Below are 19,609 nucleotides of genomic sequence, written 5' to 3'. Positions count from 1 at the left end.
ACCTGCGAGTTTTCACAGTGCCATCTCATATCCATGTCTGCCTGGCTACCCTGCGTGCTTACGGCTTCTTTTTTTTTTTTTTTTTTTTTTCTCCCTTCCTTCCCTTCCTTTCTCTCCCCCCACTACCCCTCCCCTCCTCCTCGCTTAATTCTTAATGGAAATCCTAGGAAATTTAGTCCATCCTCTGAAATCAATACTGGTGACAGGCGCGCTGCCTGCCTCCGCGGGAGCCGGGGATGATAAATTGCCTGCGCATCCGCCCGGCCTATCAGTGCCCGGCGCTCCGCCCGCCCCCGGCCGCGCCCGCCGCCGCCGCGGGGACACCGGGGCCGCCGCACGGCGCTGCGGAACCGCGCGGAGCGGGCGGCGGCGGAGCGCCGTGCGCCGGGATGCAGCGGGATGCAGCGGGATGCAGCGGGATGCAGCGGGATGCAGCGGAGGGATGCGCGGCGCGGCGCCTGCCACACCCGCAGGCAGCGGTGCGACACCGAGCTCGGCACGTCGGTGGCGTTACCGCTTTAAAAAAAAAAAAAAAACAAACCCCACAAAAAAAGCCGAAAAGAAACCAAACCAAAACAAAACCAAAAGCCCAACCAAACAAACAGAAAACCCGCAGAAATAATCCGGCAGAATGCCACAAACGCCGCGGAATGGGATCTCTCGCCTTCGTGCTGGATGGAGCCGCCCCCGCCCCTAGTCCCACCGCGGCGCTTCCCGCTTGGAAGCGAGCGGGCAGGGCAGGGCACGGCACGGCACAGCACGGCCGGGATGCCGCGTGGAGACCCGCCAAGCACATCTGCCGTTTCCTTGGCCGCACACAGAGCAGGCGCCCACTCCTGCACAGGTGCTGGAGCGACCTCGGCCAAGCAACTGCTGAGAACAGGTTTGTCAAGCTAGTCACCAATCCCCCAAAATCCAGCCACAGAGCCACAGAGTCTTACAGCAGCAGCATTTCAATTTTATTTGGCCCAGGGCCCAGGGAGAATTTTTCCTTCTTTCTTTCTTTTTTTTTTTTTTCTTTATTTTTTTTTTTTTTTTTTTTTTTGGTCTTAGAAGCTTTAATGAATCCCAACAGTTGTAACATAGCAAGCTCCCGCCTTTTGGCTTTTCCAGAAGCCCTCAAATCTACTTTGAATAATGAATGTCTATGCTGAGGAAAAAGACAAGCAAGATACAAAAATGTCAGGTGATACCAACTTTGCATTTCCCCTGACAGGAGCTCGGAGATGATAAAACCTTGCCCTGACATACCCTCAACCCACCCATTTCAGTGCCAGCGTGTTGCCTTTTTCAAAAGGCATATTGACTTGCAACACCGTTTGATAAACGACACATCTGCATGTTACTGCTAATGGCTAAAGCACGTGGCAGCAAAGCAAAGCTGATGGGCAGTGTCTTGATACCATTCTTCATGAAAAATAAATTGAAATGGATTGGAAAGATCTACTTTGCATGAAAAACATCCCCCTCCTCTAAACAGAGCCAGGTTCGACCAGAGGTTGTGTGGCTCAGTTAATTTGCATAGTGTGCCTAGATTTTTAATGATCAGCTATTAAATTATAAGTGTGTGTAATAGGTGTCTACTGTGTTCTCCTTTTTCCTGAATTGAAAAATTATAGCCCATGGACAGCAGCAGGACTGCTTGCTGGACACAGGGGCTTTCCATGTACATTCATTTGGCTGCATCTCACTTGCAACCAAAACAGTAAATGCTGAAAGAAACATTACACTGCTTGTTGGAAGTGGCATTCCTATTTGTTAAATGTCTGTCTGTGCCACGTGGTGCTAATTAGAGAAAAGTCATTGCCCTGAGGCTCTTACACTTGCCTTATGCTGGAACCTGACTCCTGGCCCCTAAAGCTGGCAAACTTTAAGGCAGTGTGCCGGTGGATAAAGCAGAAAGCACTGTGCTCTCTTGTTCCATACGTTGTTTTCTAAGCATGGGCTAGCAAAATTAAAAGCTGGAGCTGAACATTATATTTTGATAGCTCTCACAGTTGGAAATCTCTCAGCTTTTTCATTCAGAGCAATTCCTGACCCTCTGAGAGCACCCTAGAAATCCCTAACCTTGACTCACCACCTTTTCCCTTTTGGAAGATGGCAGAGGACACCACCAGGCCACAATTACGTCTTTCCCGTCCAGTGTTTTGTGGCAATGGTCAAACCCTCAAGCCTTGTTTGCCCATCCCTGCTCAGGGAGCAGCACAGAGGACAGGAAGGGCAATGGCCACGGTCAGCAGCTGTGCTCTCCCTGCCCTTCTGGCATCAGCATCCATGTCCCTGGGTTGCCTGACAACAACTCCTGTCAGGGCTGTGTCCTCAACCAAAGGAGTTCACTTGGGGGGCAAAACTAATAAGAAATACACTCCTATTTTAGTTAAGAAAATTATCTAAATGAGAATAATAAATACCATTTCAAGCAGATCAAACAATGTGATCCTTTCATGTTCACTAAGTCAAACTTTCATTAACCCCAGCATGTACCTTCCTGAAAGACAGTACTAAATTATCTCTTAATATTTTGCTTGAGGCAGTATTTTTCAGACGTGTGATTCTACAATAACCCCATTAACAGTAATGGACTGTCATATGTCCTGTTATTCAGGGCACTCACTAACTAACGCAGCAATAAAAGGAATGGTATAAAGATGGATGACAGATCCCAACTCCTTTCAAACGCTGAGCAGATGTCTGTGAGGATGAAATGCTGTTTGACCAGCCTTGCCTTGAAGTGCCAGGAGGAAATGCTGCAGAGCACAGCTTGCTGTGAGCTGTGCTAGGTCAGAAAGCACAGAATCCTACAGATTCTGGCTGTCCAGGAAAAAATAGCTTGGAAGAGAATTCTTTCTCTTGGAGAACAACCCTCCATCTAACCAAGTTGGGTTTGTGGTTTTTTGGGGGGTTTTTTGGGTTTTTTTGTGGTTTTTTTTTCTCTTTTTTTTTTCTGTCTATCATGTATGATGGGCTATGGTGTGATGTGAAAATACAATAGATAGTGTACCTGGGATAAATTTTACCCAGAGGATTTGAAGGCACTTATGGACTTAGTGTGGCAAAGCAGTGAGAAATGATTTGACTTTACACTTAAGTACTTGCAACTTTGCATTTAAGTCCTGAGTGCTTTGTTGAATCAAGTCCAAATATACAAAAAATAAAACTAAATGCAAAAAAGCAATGAACCTGAATTCCCTTGACTACACACTCTCAAGCTGTGCATGACCATTTTGCTGAATATAAATTTTGCCAAATACATCTAAAATATCACTTGAAAATTTGCTTTTCAATGCAGTGAGGGATAGGAAATTAGTTGGATAACATATATTTCACATCAAGGGACACTGTAGTAAATATCACAAAGACAAATCTCTATAGTTACTAAAATGCAAAACCAGCATTATGCTTGAAAAACATAGACAAAAAATTATGGTAAACTCACCATAGGCAACTGAGAACAGGAGAAGCCAAACTTGTGATTTGATTTAGATCTAAATATGCTACATATTTCATTAACTAAATGAGAACTGTACAAACATATCATCATTAAAATCCTTGCTAGTGCACTGAACAGGCAGTTTTTAAAAATTATTGTAATTTATCTAGGAAAAAGATCTACTCAAGAGCAAAAAAGCCCCCAATTATTTTATATTGTCTTTTTTAGGTACCATTTTATCAAAAAAATTTGCATGTGCAATTCAGACACAGGTGGAAGCCTTCAGTTCTTACACTTCAGCCTAAGGGCAAGCACAAATTAAGCTGCTTGAGATGAGAATGAGATATTTTATATACTATCCACCACTTCAAATGTGCTTAATGAATGTGAAAGTTATGTGAGTTTTAAATATAAATGTCTGTGCATCCTTAGGGATTAAACTGCCACTTCATCTTGAGACACACATTGCTCTTACGGCCAAAAGGTGGGCCTCCACTAATGTCCTGTCCCCTGCAAACCCCTCAATATTGTCCTTGGGAAACATATTCAACAAATTTGAGGTGTTTGTAGTTTTGGTGAGGGAGATTTAATTTTGTAATTACTTGTGCAGAGAGAGCTGGTATTGAGGAGGAAGCCTTAACTGTTTTCATGGGGGAACTTGGACAGTATTTGGGATTTCATCAATGTGACATCTTCAGACTCCTGCAGTACTCCACCCTGCTAAGCCACCGAACTTTAGGAAATGAGCATCAGTGTCAACACTCTGTGTCATCTCTGTGACACTTCATGTACTTGCACCTGTGACAAAATTACCCCCTTCTGGCAGGAAGTCTGTAATCTCCTTCCCCGAGCTCTGAACTCTCCCATCATGCTGTCAGCCAGGCTGCACCCATTCAGGCTGGCTTGCAGACGCCTCCATTCCCACGGATCACAGGAAAACAAGCTCAATAGTGATGAAAATCTTCAAGAGAACTGCCCTCCACTGCTTAAAAGGTCAGGATCCTCCTCCTTCTTTAAGCAAATGGAAGCAGAAAAACTGTCACTGGAAAAAAATTACTCTCTCAAGAAACCATAATTTAGATCAATCCTACCTGTTTGGAACTAACAGCTGCCATCAGACTTTAGTCCCCAATTCTATACTGTCAAGAAACAGATTAAATGTACTCTTTTTTTTTTTCTAGGCACACATATATTTTCATTCTCTGCTTCATCTTACTTCCAACTGTGATTCCCTAATATTTTTTTTTTCTGGCCTTTCCAAATCCTTCTACACCTGGTTAATCAAGAGTGTCATAATAATACACAGGGAAAGTGATGACATGCAGCTATTATCCTAATTACATAGAGCACCTTTATTTTGTCTCAATTGTCTTCATAAATGGTGTTTCTTACTCATGCAAATATTAGCACTACTTGATTGCTCACACCTATCTGGTTTAGTCATAAGTACTCATTGCCTTTTCTAGGATAGAGGGGGCAAATTGCATGGGAAGATACACAGATACAGATGTAGGAAGGGGAAAGAAGTCATGTCTTTATATCAAAATCTTTTCCAAGGATGATTAAGAGTGAACAACTGCAAACCTCTATTCTTGAAATGGCAAAATCAAACATTTGTTGCAGCATGTTTAAAGCTAAATGGCTGTAGAACAAAGAGGATGAAATTTTTCTGCTTGACTGCCACAAAACAGACACAAAGAAACAATTTATGATACCCTTCTGTGGGGAAAAAAATAATCACAGATAAGAGAAACTCAGAGCAGCATTCTGAAATGTTCAGGTATGTTGCCCATGATTTTCTAATTAAAAATAATCCAGAATTAGTGTCTAATTATTCACAAGGTTCCATTTTTCCCCTGTAGCTACACAAAGGATGTCAGGTGTCATATGCAGAATGTATTCACCCTTGGTATGATCTGGCTGGGAAAAGAGGTTTTACCCCTCTGTTTCAGTCTAGGAGGTATTGAGGCTGCCTTACTTACACAAGTGTCCACTTTCTAAAGGGCTTGTAAATACGTAATCTGCCCTGCTTTCTGCAGTAAGTGCCCCTCTTACAGGTCACAAAGTCCTACATAAACTATCCCTAAATTCCCACAAATTATTCACATGGGAAGCCCCTACTTCTTTTTTTGTAGGGGGACAAAGGAACCACAGAGCAGCAATGGATTGTTGACAATCTCTTTGTCAACAAATCTCTTTGATTTGTTATTTTAGTGATAGTACAGGTGTTATTCTCATTTCAGTGAGTGTCAGCTCAGGCACAGGGGTTTATTAGGGAACCTGAAATATCTCCAGAGGCTCAGCAGTGTCAGCCCGAGAGACAGGGTCAAGCTTGGCACAGCTAAGAGAAAACTTTTAAATTACCTAAAGGTTTTCTCTTCCTGCAAACAGCAGCAGGATCCAGAGAAGAGAGGAGAATGAACTCCAGTACTTGCAGCAGCACACCAACAATGTGTGCTTTGCAGGAGAAGCACATGAAGTTGTAAACATGAAAAGAGAAGCTGAGGAGGAAGCGGTATCTGAAGAGAGAAGCCCACATCTGCCTTTTGCTCTTTGTGTAGAGAGCATTTCAGAGATCACGTTTTCTTCCCCCAAATAAGAACAAGGAAAAGAATTAAAAATGAAAGTCTTTGTGTTCTTTCCTCCTGGGTACATAAAGCATATCTGTGTATACACAAATAAATAAGCTGGGAACAATTGTAGTTGAGGATATGCTGTAAACAATAAAGCTATTTATACCATTTCATACTTCTGTCAACATTTGATGTTTCAATATGATTGTGTATTTCACAAATTTTTAGATTCTCATCACCTTTGGCAGAGTCAGGAAAGGTTTTATCCCCTTGTGTCAGCCTCCTGTACACATAACAGGGCCAACTACCTACACCAAAATATATACAGGATGATGAAATCCATACTATTAGACAAACTTGCTGTACCTGTAGTTAGGGGAGCAGATAGAAAGATGAAGTCTCAGTTTCCAGTGTATTTTCTCCAGGTGTAATTTTGTCCTGCTCCATCAGAGCAATTTTTAGCAGCTGGGGAATCCTTTCAATTTCAACATCTATAAAAGAGTTTAAATCTAAACCAAACAGAGTGGAGAATGTAATATACTGGGTGTGATTGATCTGGATCTTTGGGTTTCTAAAACCTCGTTGGTTCAAGGAAGATTGCTATGAATATATTGTTTGTTCTACTTCAAAATCATACCTTTTGAGAGGCACCCACATAGCTCAGAAATAGATGTGCAAAAGCATTAAATTTTGGCCTCGCTACATTTTGCAGAGTGGGAGTGTAAGGGGTGGGGGGAAAAAAAGAAAACGTGAAGGCTTCCTTCTAAATTAAAGGTTTCATATCCTAATAAATAATTTCTTTGGCTGTTAGTAAGTGCATCCATTATCCCCTGACGTGGAGAAGCCCCCAGAGGCTGGGAGTTTACTTTATTCAGAAGATGTTTTTATTGTTCCATCAGGTAAACAGCAGAGCCTGGGCCGTGTCGCTTTTGAATGCTCCACAGCAAACTAAAGCAGCTGTGGGATAACTACACAGACACTCACAAAAGCACACGTGGTGTGATGCTGGCTGTTCTTTCTTGTGTGAGAGGAAGGTGGCTCTCCCCTGGTCACAATGGTGCTCAGGGCTTCCTTGGTCCTGTGGCTGGGATGCCTGATGTGGGTAAGGGATTCAAAGAATAGCTGGAGGCAGCTGGACCTGCTGTAAGCTGACAAGGGAAATCTTCAAATGAAGAGCTAATTAATGGGTGCAGTTGTGTGCTGGTTATCAGGAGGGCTCTAATTACAGGCCTAGAGGAAGACTGTGAAACTAATGAAGAAATTCACCTTTTGGAGAGAATATCTTGCTATGACATCAACCTCCAGGTGATGGGAAATGAGGAAATGATGGGCTGACAAGACTACTAGCCTTTAAAAAGCAGAGGGCTGCTCACCTGCCTCTCTCCCAGCAGCCAGGTTTAAAAGGGAAGGGTTTTTACCAGGGAGGAAAATTACAAGAGCCATATAAACTACACCACAGTCAACTCAACCAGCAGACAGAACTGGGACAAAAGCAATGGGAAATACTTAATTTCTGAATGAGAAACTCATATTCTCCAGAAGGGCGTAACAACATGAAACTGAGCCCTTGATAACTGAACAGGTCTAACAAAACAAAACAAAACCATCCTCAATGAAACTGGAATTTGAACACTTCATGAGAGTTAAGTGATTTTCACGCTTTAGTTAAAGTTACTCTTTTGGCTCAGCCATTTTGAAGTAGGCAAGAACTACACAGAGTTGTGGGAAGGTGTGGATAATTAGTTGGTTTTTGTCAGAAGTGAATTGCATTTAAAGAAAGAGATTAGGAAAAAAAAAAAACAACACTCTCCCCCATCCCAAACAAGGCAAGCATGCAGAGCCCATAGAAATTCACAACAAGAGTTTTGTGGATCATGGAAAAGGCATTAAAGGGCTAGTGAAAAACCCTCTTCCTATAGAAATCAACTGCAATTCTGCCAGAATTTCAATACTTATTTTTTGATACATCCCATGGTCTGTCCTCTCCTTTCCTCTCCCTCTGGGAAGCTCAGTGAGGAGCCCTTTTGCAAGCAGTGTCACTCTCACCTCGCCAGACAGTGTGACTGAAGGAAGGGGTAGAGGATGTCAGCACTGCTCTACTCCTACACAAGGCTTGTAGATCTGTGCACACACCTTAAAAACATGCACTGTTAGAAGATCTGTTTTGAAGGGGGAATACACCAATCCGCATCATTTTTAAAGAAGACCACAGGTAATTTTTATATATTGAACCAGTATGGAGGCATGCAATGCAATTAGAAAGGTTTCACTAATTACTGGTGTTCACCATTCAAGCTAAAACTGACACACTATTTATATTCATTTCTATCACTACAAACCTAGTTAAAACACAAATGAATCATAACTTTTATTTTACGATGACAAGACATGCAAAATCAAAAGCATATTTCTTATCGTGATGTAATTCTTCCAGTACATACTGGAAGAAAAAAGTAATTGAGTTGTATTTTTTGTCTGATTATCTGTCAGAGAGTTTGCTTGTGCAGGTCACAGTTCTGTAAGCAGTGAAATAACCTCGTGATGATAAACTGGAAATTACAATACTCATGTACAAGGCCACACACAAGCATGTGCATCCTGCATGTTGGAAACACCCTATTTGTTTTCTGCTTTGTTTACTATCAAATCTTATTTCTCTTTCATGCTAAGAAACAACTAATTAGAAGTCTAGTAATCAATAGACCATTTTATTATCCAGTTCAGCTCTGAATAATCCTCATAATTTAACGAGCTTCTGAGCAGGCCAGCAGGGAATATGCAGAGAAAACAAAGACTCTGACAAATACCAAGGGCTAGTCAGTACAAAGCAGCTTTCAAGAAAATAAAAAAGCTACCGGAGATTAGTTTTAAGTAGCGGAATCAAAACAAGCCTAATACAAATCTGGTTTTCCTTCTTTTCTTTGCAGTAAAATTCACAGCTGCTTTGCCCAGCTAAGCCCTGGAGGTCAGTCAGCTCTGGCTGCTGGAGGTGGCACCTCTGCCTGAGCCAGGGAGAGCTCCATGGCCACAGGAAGGGATTTTTTTGTTCAAAGAAAGGAAGGGAAGGACTCTGTTATCCTCCCTCAGGGCTCTCCAGCAGGTTTAGATTTCTTCACTGAAGCTTTGTAGAGAAGACCCAGCACAGCTCTGCTGGACCAGCAGCATTCTTGGGCAGCAAAGCCAGCTGCCATAAAAGTGCCCTTCTTTGTGCCACTGTAGAAGTGGATTTGTCACCTTAACTCTAACAATAAAGAACCAGGAACATCCTGTCACAGTATTCATATATTCACAGATTACAGAAACAGAGAGTTAGCTGCTCAGACCACCCCTCTCTATATCAGTGGATTTTATTTGTCATTTTAGAAGTGTACACTTATTTAATTGAAAGCAACCAGGATAATTATTCTTTGTCGATCAAAAATGTTTTCCATGCTTTAAAGACTAAAGAATAAAAAGTAGGACAATGCAGAGTAAAACCCTTAATTAAAAAGTCCTGAATTTTATATGCACTTTCATTTCCTTGACAGCATAGCTGTGCTACTTCCTCATTCATTGTTAATGAACTAAGCCTCTCCTTGCCTGGTCTCGTTACAACATTAAAACAATAAAGATAAAGAAAATCAGCCTAATGTTAAATTTAAGCTTTTAGGTCCATAAGAAATATTTACAGCTCAAATCACAGTCAAGTTTAAATCAGAAACTTCTCAATATTTAACAAAACATCTCTGTAGCAAATGCATAAATCATCAAATAAATAAGACAAGGAAGGATGGAAGTAGGCATAGAAAAAAAATTGAAACAGGATACAGATGCAAATGCTTGTGTATATATAACAAAAAATCAAGAGTCAGTAGGTTTCTAATTGATAAATTTTTCACGTTCAACTTGTTTGGCCGTGGAGTCCATGACTTATGATCCAATTAATTAAATTTATGAAAATATTTCTAAATGTTTTAATAGTGTGAAGTATAAGCACAATGTCAGCTCTGAGGAGCCTGAGGTCTAACAGGTCCATGGAAAAGGCTTAACATTCCTTCAAAGTCAAAATTCCACTAGGAAAAAAGTCTTTGAGTACAGGTTACTGGCTGAATGTTTATTTATTTGTAAAATCTTCATTAGATATTTTTGCCATATGGCATGCCAGGCCATTCTTGTTTGGGTCTGCCTCTCAGTAGGACCATTTTCTCTGAGGAGGAGCAGCTGGAGAAGACATCTCCCCAAGACCCCTCCTCCTACAAAGGCAGAGCTGGAGAAGTCCTGTCCTCTTGGCTCAACTACATTTTCAGCACAATCAGCACAGGACCTTTTTACCAACCACACCAGTTCACTTTTCAAGTTCACTCACTCCTTAATTTATTTTTATTTATAGTCATTTTTGTCATAGAATCATAGAATGATTTGGGTTGGAAAGGACCTTAAAGATCATCTTGTTCCAATCTCTGCTGTGAGCAGGGACACCTTTCACTCAACCAGGTTGCTCAGAGCCCCATCCAACCTGGCCTTGAATGTTTCCAGGGATGGAACATCCACAGCTTCTCTGGGAAAACTGTTCCAGTGCCTCACTACCCTCACAGTAAAGAACTTTTTCTAGATGTCTGACCTAAACCTTCCTTTTTTCAGTTTTAAGTAATTCCCCTTGTCCTGTCACTACATGCCCTGTAAAAAGTCCCTCTTCAGCTTTCTTGTAGTCTCCTTCCTGGAACAGGAAAGCTGCAATTAGGTCACCCTGAATCCTTTTCCTTTCCTGGCCAAACCATCCCAGCTCTCTCAGCCTTTCCTTGAAGGAAAGTTGCTCCATCCCTCTGATCAATGTAGTGTCCCTTCTCTGGACTCGCTCCAATAGATCCATGTCCTTCCTGTGCTGGGAACCCCAGAGCTGGATGCAGCACAAGCCACGTTCTTGTAGATGGAAATGTGAACAAGATCATATCAGACAGGCAGGATGTAAACTCCCAGCGATTCTTACACTCTATAGTGACTATCTTAATATTGTGTATTTCTGAAATACAGTGGGATAAAGACTCACATTTCCAGTGGATGCAGAGTAATGGTGTGCTCCAAGTGCCACATAAAGCTGGGGTGTCTGGTGCAGAAATAGACTTTTTTAATCTTGTAGGACAGGATCTTTGGCAGTTCTCCCTCCCTTGAGAGGGGCCTGCAGTACACTTGCTTTTTCCATGGCTACACCACCACAGCTTACTCATCCTGTTGTTATTTAGAACTCCCCATGCTTTTGCTCCTCTTTCATTTCTAACTGATGAGCAATTAAGTTGTAGCTCAATACTTTGTTATTCTGAAGGGTGTGGTTTTGCACCTGATCCTGATGAATTAATCTTTCTACTCCTACCCCAGTCCACAGGGTCATCCAGCTCCACACCCTCCATCCTAGCAATGCCTGCTTGCTTTCTGTCATTCCTAATCAAGGCACCTTTGCTTTCTGAGCTACTCCTGGGCTACATTTTTACTGATGTTCATTAGTGAGTCTCAAAAGAAGAGATAAGGCTTGCAATCAACCAGCTCATCAACTAGAAGCAAAATGCTAGTTTTCTATTCCATGTAGGTTGCATCTGAAGTCCTGGCTTCATCTTGTAGCTACCTACAGCCTTTATCCTCAATTCTCCCAAAATTCTGATCTGGGAGAAGGTTATACCTACTGATTTATTAACAAAATAAAAGCTACAACATCAGTCAGGTAGAATGCTAGCAAAAAAAACAAAAATACAAAACAAAAAAACAACCAAAACAAAACAAAAAAACACACACCAGAAGGAAGAATGATAAATGTCAGTCCCCACAGATAAAAGGAAATATTTGGACTCATACCATTATTATAACCCACAATGGTACATCTTGTTGACATATATTATTGATCCTAATAGCAAAATGCATCCTCAATAAAATGAACAACTCTTTGGATTTTTTCTACAGGTGTAACAGATAATTGATTAATATTGCACAAGTCAAGAAGAAATAGTGTGTATGACACCATATTCATATTTTTTCAGACAAATAAAGTAAAGTTTTAAGGCCTTGTGTTCCTTCTCTGCAGACTGGTAAATTCCATCTGTTAAAAATGAGTTTCCAGTTGGCACATGGAAAATGACTGCACTGTTGTATAAGCATCTCCACTAAGCTTTGTCATTTATTTCTGTAATTAAAACCATTTTGAGAAAAACGTAGTCAGTTCAAGCAAATTACATGTTACAATAAAACAATTCTAATAACAATCCAGAAGTTATTAATGGATACTCAAATCTATATAGGAAAGTATTAACTGGAGTAGCTCCTGAACAGGATTATTGCTATTTTCAGGCTTTTAAATGTGTAAATGGTTTTTCTGCACAGAATGTGGCAGTTACATTTGCATAAAGACCATAAATCCAATCCAGAACTGTAATTTTATTTTTCTCAATAACCAGTCTGTTAATTTATCAAGGGCTCTGAACGTCTGAACTGGTGGAGCAGAGGATAGTGATATGTCTTTTTCATGGGGTTTAGTAGGTAGAAACAAGGAGGGAACTGAAGGATGAAATTTTTAAAACAACCTGTATTGATTGCAAAACCACCTTTTACCATTTCTTAGAGATGTCTGCCTAGTGTTTGCCAGCCTCTCCTCAGCTCTCCAATCCCAATAAAAAGAACGTCACAGAACTAATAAAAACCTCTTCCTATTCTGATTAATTGTTTTGAAAATACCAAAATATTCTCCCAGAGCCCTTCCTGACAGAACGTACTGTGGCTAAAAGCCTACTGGCAAATCGCTCCACACAGATGCCTCAAGCATGTGCTCACACAAAGAGCCAAAAAAGCAACTTCTGACTAAGGGCTTTTGTTTTTGGAACTGCAAGTATTGGCAGATAAACTTCCTCTCTTCTTGCCTTCAGGGGAACAATTTCTGCTTTTTCAAGACCATCCCTTCCCAGGTACCTTTAGAAGAGCGAATTCCAGCAATTAACACCCTGACCCTACAAACATCAAGTTCCAAAGGGAGCATGCATCTTGGTCCAGAAGTTCTGGAGATGTTCAGCAATTTGATTCCAGTCAGGACATGCAGTAAGGTGAGGTGATGGCGCAACCCACTTTGGCCAGGAAACTTCTTCCATAATTTCACTGAGATTGATGAATGAGACAACACTAAGAATTGTGACCTCATAAATTTGTGGGAGTTGTGCCCTTTCAAGCACAAGATGATCATTCCAAGATCATTTATCCTCTGACAAGAACAGGCTATGAAGATAAAACCCAGCATGTGATAAAATACTCATGCCCTTTTTGACATCAGAAATCTTCTGTTAGGAAAGGGCTACACAAATCCACAGTACTGTCATTGATGGTTTATTACATGAAAACCTGCAACTTCTGCGACAAAAATAATGTTCTTTTAGAAGCACTGAATACAACATTCAGAAATGAAACATTTCAAAAATAAAATAGCCAAACTCCCTGATAGCCGGACCATTGGAGAAGAGTTGTTCAAGAGGCACTGTAAACCAGGAAGCTCTTGAGGAAAAAGATGAGCTATTTGAAAAGATAGCTAGCAATTGTATGTGTGGTTAAACATCCTGGTCTCCAAAGAAATTCCTATCACAAAGACCTACAAAATAGGCTTATTTCAGTCTAAGAAGCAAAAAGATTGTAATTTTATAGAGGCAGTTCATGCATCTTTTCCTCTTCCAAGCAGTGGCTTCTCATGAACATTTTCACAGCTGAAACCCAAGAAATACCTCAACCAATTACAGTCCCTGTGCTGAAATTTGACAGGTGTAACACATTCTTTGCTACAAAGAAGAAAGCACCTTTCTTAAAGGCGATTACTACATCTTGCTTTGCAAAGACCACACCATGTTTTTCTTTCAGGGTAGACAGTGCCGTGACCAAGTGACTGAATGGTGACTCAACAGTCTAAAATTAGCTGACCTATCCTAGGCCTGAGATATATCATTCCACCTATGACATCAACAAGAAATGGCACCCAATGCCTTTCCTTCTTGCCGTAATTAGAAGCCTTGAGGGTTGATTTTTTGTGGGGTTTTTTTGGGGTTTTTTTTTGGTTTTTTTTTTATACTAAATAAAAGCCACCTCCCCCAAACAAAAGCTCTAAGCAATTCTGGTTCCTCTATGACAGGTGACTAAATCACAAGAAAACTCATATAAAGCCCTAACTTTACAGTGAGACAAAGGATTGTGATTGTGATTCTTTTAAGTAAGTGAATATTTTATATTTGTTTTCACTCAAAAGCTTTTAGATTCTTCTGTTCTTGACCCCTTTCTCCCCTTCCTCTTATATTTTTTAAACAGGGTAAAAGAAATAAAAGCAAACAAAAGAAAGAAAGATTATACATTCTTTGGCAAAAAAATGGCACTGCAGATTGGAAACCCTCTTAAAGCAGAAATAAATGGACAAATACAAAAGAAGACAGGTTCCACATGAATTTACTTTCACTGGAAAACCACAAATCAATCCTCTCTGAGATCCTTTTTCCTTTTCCCTGGCAATCACAAAGGGGCTCACTAAGTCAACAGCCTAACTAGGCTGGAGTTTTGGCTTAGATGAGTAGGTGGTTCAGCACTAGGTGAACAGAGACTTCCATTGGCACTGTTAGGTTGCTGGTATGGACTAGTTCATGACACACATGTTTTGCCCAGAGCAAAAAAGCGTCCTCCTGCACCCATGCTTGCATGCACCATATAAAAATAATCCATTCAAAAGGACAGCTACTCCTAGCATTGTCAGGAGTATCCCACTTCTACATATGCTGGCTGAGAAACTTGCTTTGAAATGTTTCACTGCTGAAATCAGTCATCTCAGTGTTCCCAGGAAGGGGGAAAAAAAGAAAGAAAAGGCTTCTATTACTGCAAGAGAACAACAGACCCATGGGGATATAGCAGTTGCAAGGATGCTGCTAAAGTTCAATGAGAAATGGCAGCTTGAGAAATGTTGTTGCTTCAGGGAAAAAAGAAGGGGAATAGGTTTGGAGGGCGAGAAATAGTAATGATTAAATAAGCTAAGCAAAAGGGAGGAAGGATACAGAGTGCAATCAAGCAACATTTTTCAGGATAGGAAAAAAATCTAAAAGTGTACAACTAATAATGAAAAATAGAACAATTAATGAAAAATACAAAGGAAGCACATATGGAAAAATTCAGAAATTATCTGTTGTGTGGGTGAGAGTGAACACAGAGAAAGACAACAATGTCAGATATGTTATGCTACTAAAGCTTTTTATTTTCCAATGTCCCTTTGCTTTTCAAACCCTTGCAAAACATTACCTCATCTCTTTGGCTTGGGTTTTCTTTTTCCCTGGTGTGCAAACTCACATTTCTCATCACTGTCTTTTCCACTGCAGACAACAACCCTCTTCTCTACCCAGAGCACCATCAGAGAGACAATGTCATGCACAGCTGACTGTGTCTTCAAGTGCATTTGTTTGTATTTGCTAAATGCATTTTGAATGTGTTCTGCTCACCCACCTCTTCACAGCAGAAGCTCAGGGAGATGAAACATTGAGAAAGGTCTGTTTCACAATCAGTCCCAGACACACACACACACACACTCCATGTTTCTATAAGGGGTTCTAAGTAATCAGAGGAAAATGGACACATTTCATATTGCTTAATCAGTGGATAATACAAAACCACAAAATGTCTCCTCTGAAAGTATTCTGTCATCTCTGTAGCCCCTAACCTACAATTTTTTTTGAAGAAGAGAAGCTTCAGATTGTTTGGCATAAAGATTGCACTAAAATACTGTGTAAATTGCCTTATTTACTTGCATGTATTCTTTGCAACATATATGTCTTCCCAAATAATACAGTTACACTGATAAAAAAAAATTTCACTTATAAACTGTTGCTATTTACTTCTTTTTAAGATCCAAAAGATGTTCCAATGGAATCAGGCCTCTTCACTGTGTTAAAATAATCTGGACCTTCAAGCACAGATGTATTCACACCCTTGCTTTTCCCTCACAAAAAAACTATTTTGGGGGTATTCACTATATGGCAGGCTATAGTGCAAAAAATGACCACAGAGGTGCGCCTGTGATTTGAGGTTTTGCCACAGAGATACTTAAATCGGAACAAGAATCAGATGCAAATTTCATAGCCTTCCTATTAATACACATCTTTGACCAAAGACCAGCCCTTTTATGATTTTTAGCCACTGTTTCTTTCACTTTTGAACCTCTCCCAGATGTCCTCATCACTTTAGGATACCACCCTTCAAATTTGCTTTGTAATGTGCCTTGTGCATTTCATAAATCAAGGCTGAACTCTTCACTTCTACAAATTACTCCTGAAAATAACCTCACTCATCTTCTGAAGTATGATCTGCTCGCTTGATGAAATACTAAGATTTTTCCTTAATGTCTCCTGGTCAAATTCATAATTATAACACATATTCCATTAAATGTTCCACAAAATAATTAGATTATAATAACTTGACTATTCCCCTGAACAAGGCAGAGAATAGGACCTGTGTAAAATCTCCTCTTTCTGGTGCACCATTGCAGTGTTGGAATGTGACTACTCACATATAAATTCAGAAAATTGAACAAAGTTACAAAGCTACATTATACCATCAGAAGGAAATTCTGAATAAACTCTTCAGTGATAGGAGGTTCAGATGCAATCCAGAAAAAAATACCTTCCTTTGTGGAGAATTGTTGAAATTACTCAGATGCAGCTTAACTTCATGTCTGGTTTGACAGGGAAAACTGCAAGCTTGAGAACTCTGCCACCAAGATTTCAAAGAAAAATTAATTTAGGTGGACAGAAGCTTTTGCCAAGTAGAGGAGCTTTGGATTACTTTTTAAAAAAAGAAAAAAAAAATGCCCGCAGTCTGTTTAACATCTTTGTCAGTGACATGGACAGTGGGATTGATCGCACCCTCTGCATTGAGGGTAGAGGGGAGAGAGAAGATTAAAACAAGACAGACTAGTGCATAAATAATATCTACTAATAAATCCCATCTAATATAGTTGCAGTGATACCTGACAATTAGATAAATATTATTCTATCAAATTTAACTTGATTTTTAACCAAATTTTTTGGTTTTGTTTCAGTGGTGCCTCAGAAAAAAACAATCCAGAATGCTGTATTTCTAGTTAAATTTACAGGATGGTTCAAAATCTATTGGAAGGTTATAATTTTGGAGTAAATTATATAGTGACTTTTCACAGTGCTTAAGGAAGCAATACTCAAGTGATGTATTTTTCAAATAGTGCAGCACACTTTTAATTTAGGAAAATGTATGCATGAGATTTTCAGAACAATCTAAATTATTCTGCACTTGTCAAGATTTCAGGAGTCACATCTATTATTGTAATATTTTTCCCACAGAGTGGTGGTTTCCAGTCTACACAGAAATGGTCCCTGAAATGTCAAAGAATACAGGAGCTGGGTGGTTTCTTGTTGACTTGTGAGGTTACAGGTTGCCAGACTCACATGGCAAGAACAACTGCAAGGCCAGATGACAATCAAACTCTACTCTTAATTACTTCTGCTGCTGAGTCTAAATATATGCCCAGCTTGTGCTGAAATTGTGTCGTGTCACGTCTCGCTGATATGTGTCAAGGGACCATGTCCTTCGTTCTCGACCAATATTCTGAAGTATCAACAAGGATAAATCCAGTGCAGGCATTGTAGCAGGTGCTGAGACCTTGCTTGATATGTGTACATATGCATGTCAACCTAGATAATATACTTGGGCATGGCAGGCAGAAGAGAACATAAATCACTGTCAAGACAGGCTGCTCTACACTCCCTGGAAGACTCCTTGTGCTGTATTTAATCCAGGTGCCATTTTTTTCCAAATTAGGTTTTGATTAAGAATTATTATGCCTCAAAGTCTTTTAACCCCAAGCCCTCATCTTTTTGACTGCCACTTCAAAACACATGTTCTAGTTAATAAAGTAACCTCACAGAGATTACAACCACACAAGCACTAGTTAAACTCCACTTGAAATGAACACAAAAAGCCAATTGTATTTGTCAATCTGTCTTTCTTGTGTAGTCAAGATATATTTTGTCTGTAAATGTGTTTTTAATCTGTTTTGCTACTTACATATTTGCTGTAAAGAAACAAGCATACGTTTTCTTTCAGTAGGGTAAAGGTTGAAAATAATTTTGAAGTATAAATAACATCAAACAGCTAAAGCATGCTAAAGGGTAGGAGAGGTCCAGTAAGTGTAACTTAGGCTCATATTATTTTTCAAACATAGAAGAATAAATTTCTTCTAAGTGTCTGGTGCTGGATGCTTGCCTATTAATAATGGACCATTAGAAAAACAAAATTACAACTATCTCTGTGAGCTGCAGTCTTTCTCAGGATCAGTGTTCTGCCTGGTTTTGCCACCGTACACATCAATACATAATTTTCAAACAAATCAGAATAGGATGACACGGTTTAAAATTTTACAGAACCATTCCTTAACATACCTCTCAAAAATGAAAAATACACTGTAAAATGTGCATAAATCATTGAGTCACACAAAAAAAAAAAAGTAAGTAGGGAGCCGTTTATGTGGTAGAAATCCTATACAACCTTTCAAGAAAGGCAATAATATCTTCACTGTGCCTTATTTTTGAAGACCAAATGAAGAACAGCTTCTTTTCCTATCACTCAAATTGGCCATTTTCTTTCATACCTTCATGTTCTATTATTTCTGTCACTGCAGCTAGAATTGCAGGATTTATATAGGGACAATACCTTATCAAGCACGAAACACAAAGCAAAGTCCAGCCTCACAGCACATATGTTTTAAACAATGTTTTACACCTCATCTTACTTACAGGAGCATCAGAACTGGTAGCCTGAATTAGGGTCTGTAGTGGTAGCTATTAAACATTAAGAACCCTTTTCTCTGTACAGTCTCAAATTTTTCATTTTCTGTTTCATTTTCAGTGTTATTTTATTACATTATTTTATAATGGGAAGACAATCACAAGACATCTTGATGCTATGTGATATAGTGCTCCTTCTCATCCAGATAGAGAAAATGAGTGAAGCATTTCAGGACAATTTTCCAAAACTTCTACCAACCTTTCCTCTCAGACAAAAAAAGTGGAAAGTACTGCTTTCTTTAGCTTTCTTAAAAGACTTCCTGCCCAACTAATCCTACTTTCATCCTATTTATTTCATGTGGAGGCTAAAACTGAACCTACATGGTATCAATTTGAGGCATCAAAGAGAATACTAGCCCCAGGATATTTGAAGAGAAAAAACCCGCCAATCAGACCTCAAAATCCCAAATGGATTTACATGTTCACAAAACATTTTAAGCATCACAAACACAGAGTCATAAAAATTACATCTATTTCCCAGCTGAGGGACAGGACGCTATAAAATGAGGTCTATGATTTGTGGATAATTGGCGATGGAGAACATCTGCCTTCCTGCACATTTGAAGGACTAAAGATCTTGTGGCTAGTGGTTCATGTGGATGGACTATATTAGCACTGATCACCAGATGACCCAAGCCATGGCATCAGCACATTGATGGCTTTGCTCCCAAGGGTGACCCCTTTGGTATCTCCAGAACTCAAAATCTCATTACTGGTTGTAAAGGAAAAAAAAAAAAAATAGTGTGAAGCCAACTCTTCTCATC

General features: G+C 39.9%; 1 protein-coding gene across 44 annotated transcripts in view; it reads right to left on the bottom strand.

The window, feature by feature from the left end:
• NRXN1 (neurexin 1) overlaps nucleotides 1–19,609 on the bottom strand; it is a 668,143-nt gene that overhangs the window by 53,106 nt on the left and 595,428 nt on the right. For 2 of the 44 annotated variants that reach the window (XM_072926146.1, XM_072926148.1), the window contains exon 1: nucleotides 3–50. The exons of 38 other annotated variants lie outside the window; for them this stretch is intronic. In XM_072926146.1, coding sequence (XP_072782247.1) covers nucleotides 3–35 — 33 coding nt within the window. In that variant the 5' untranslated portion in view covers nucleotides 36–50. Of the gene's footprint in view, nucleotides 1–2; nucleotides 194–664; nucleotides 933–19,609 lie in introns of those variants that run through there. 4 more of the 44 variants (XM_072926152.1, XM_072926149.1, XM_030269680.4 and 1 more) reach the window with 4 other exon arrangements.

The sequence above is a fragment of the Taeniopygia guttata genome, chromosome 3 (genome assembly GCF_048771995.1).
Source record: "Taeniopygia guttata chromosome 3, bTaeGut7.mat, whole genome shotgun sequence".
Lineage (NCBI taxonomy): Eukaryota > Metazoa > Chordata > Aves > Passeriformes > Estrildidae > Taeniopygia > Taeniopygia guttata.
This window is presented reverse-complemented; position numbering and strand designations above follow the sequence as displayed.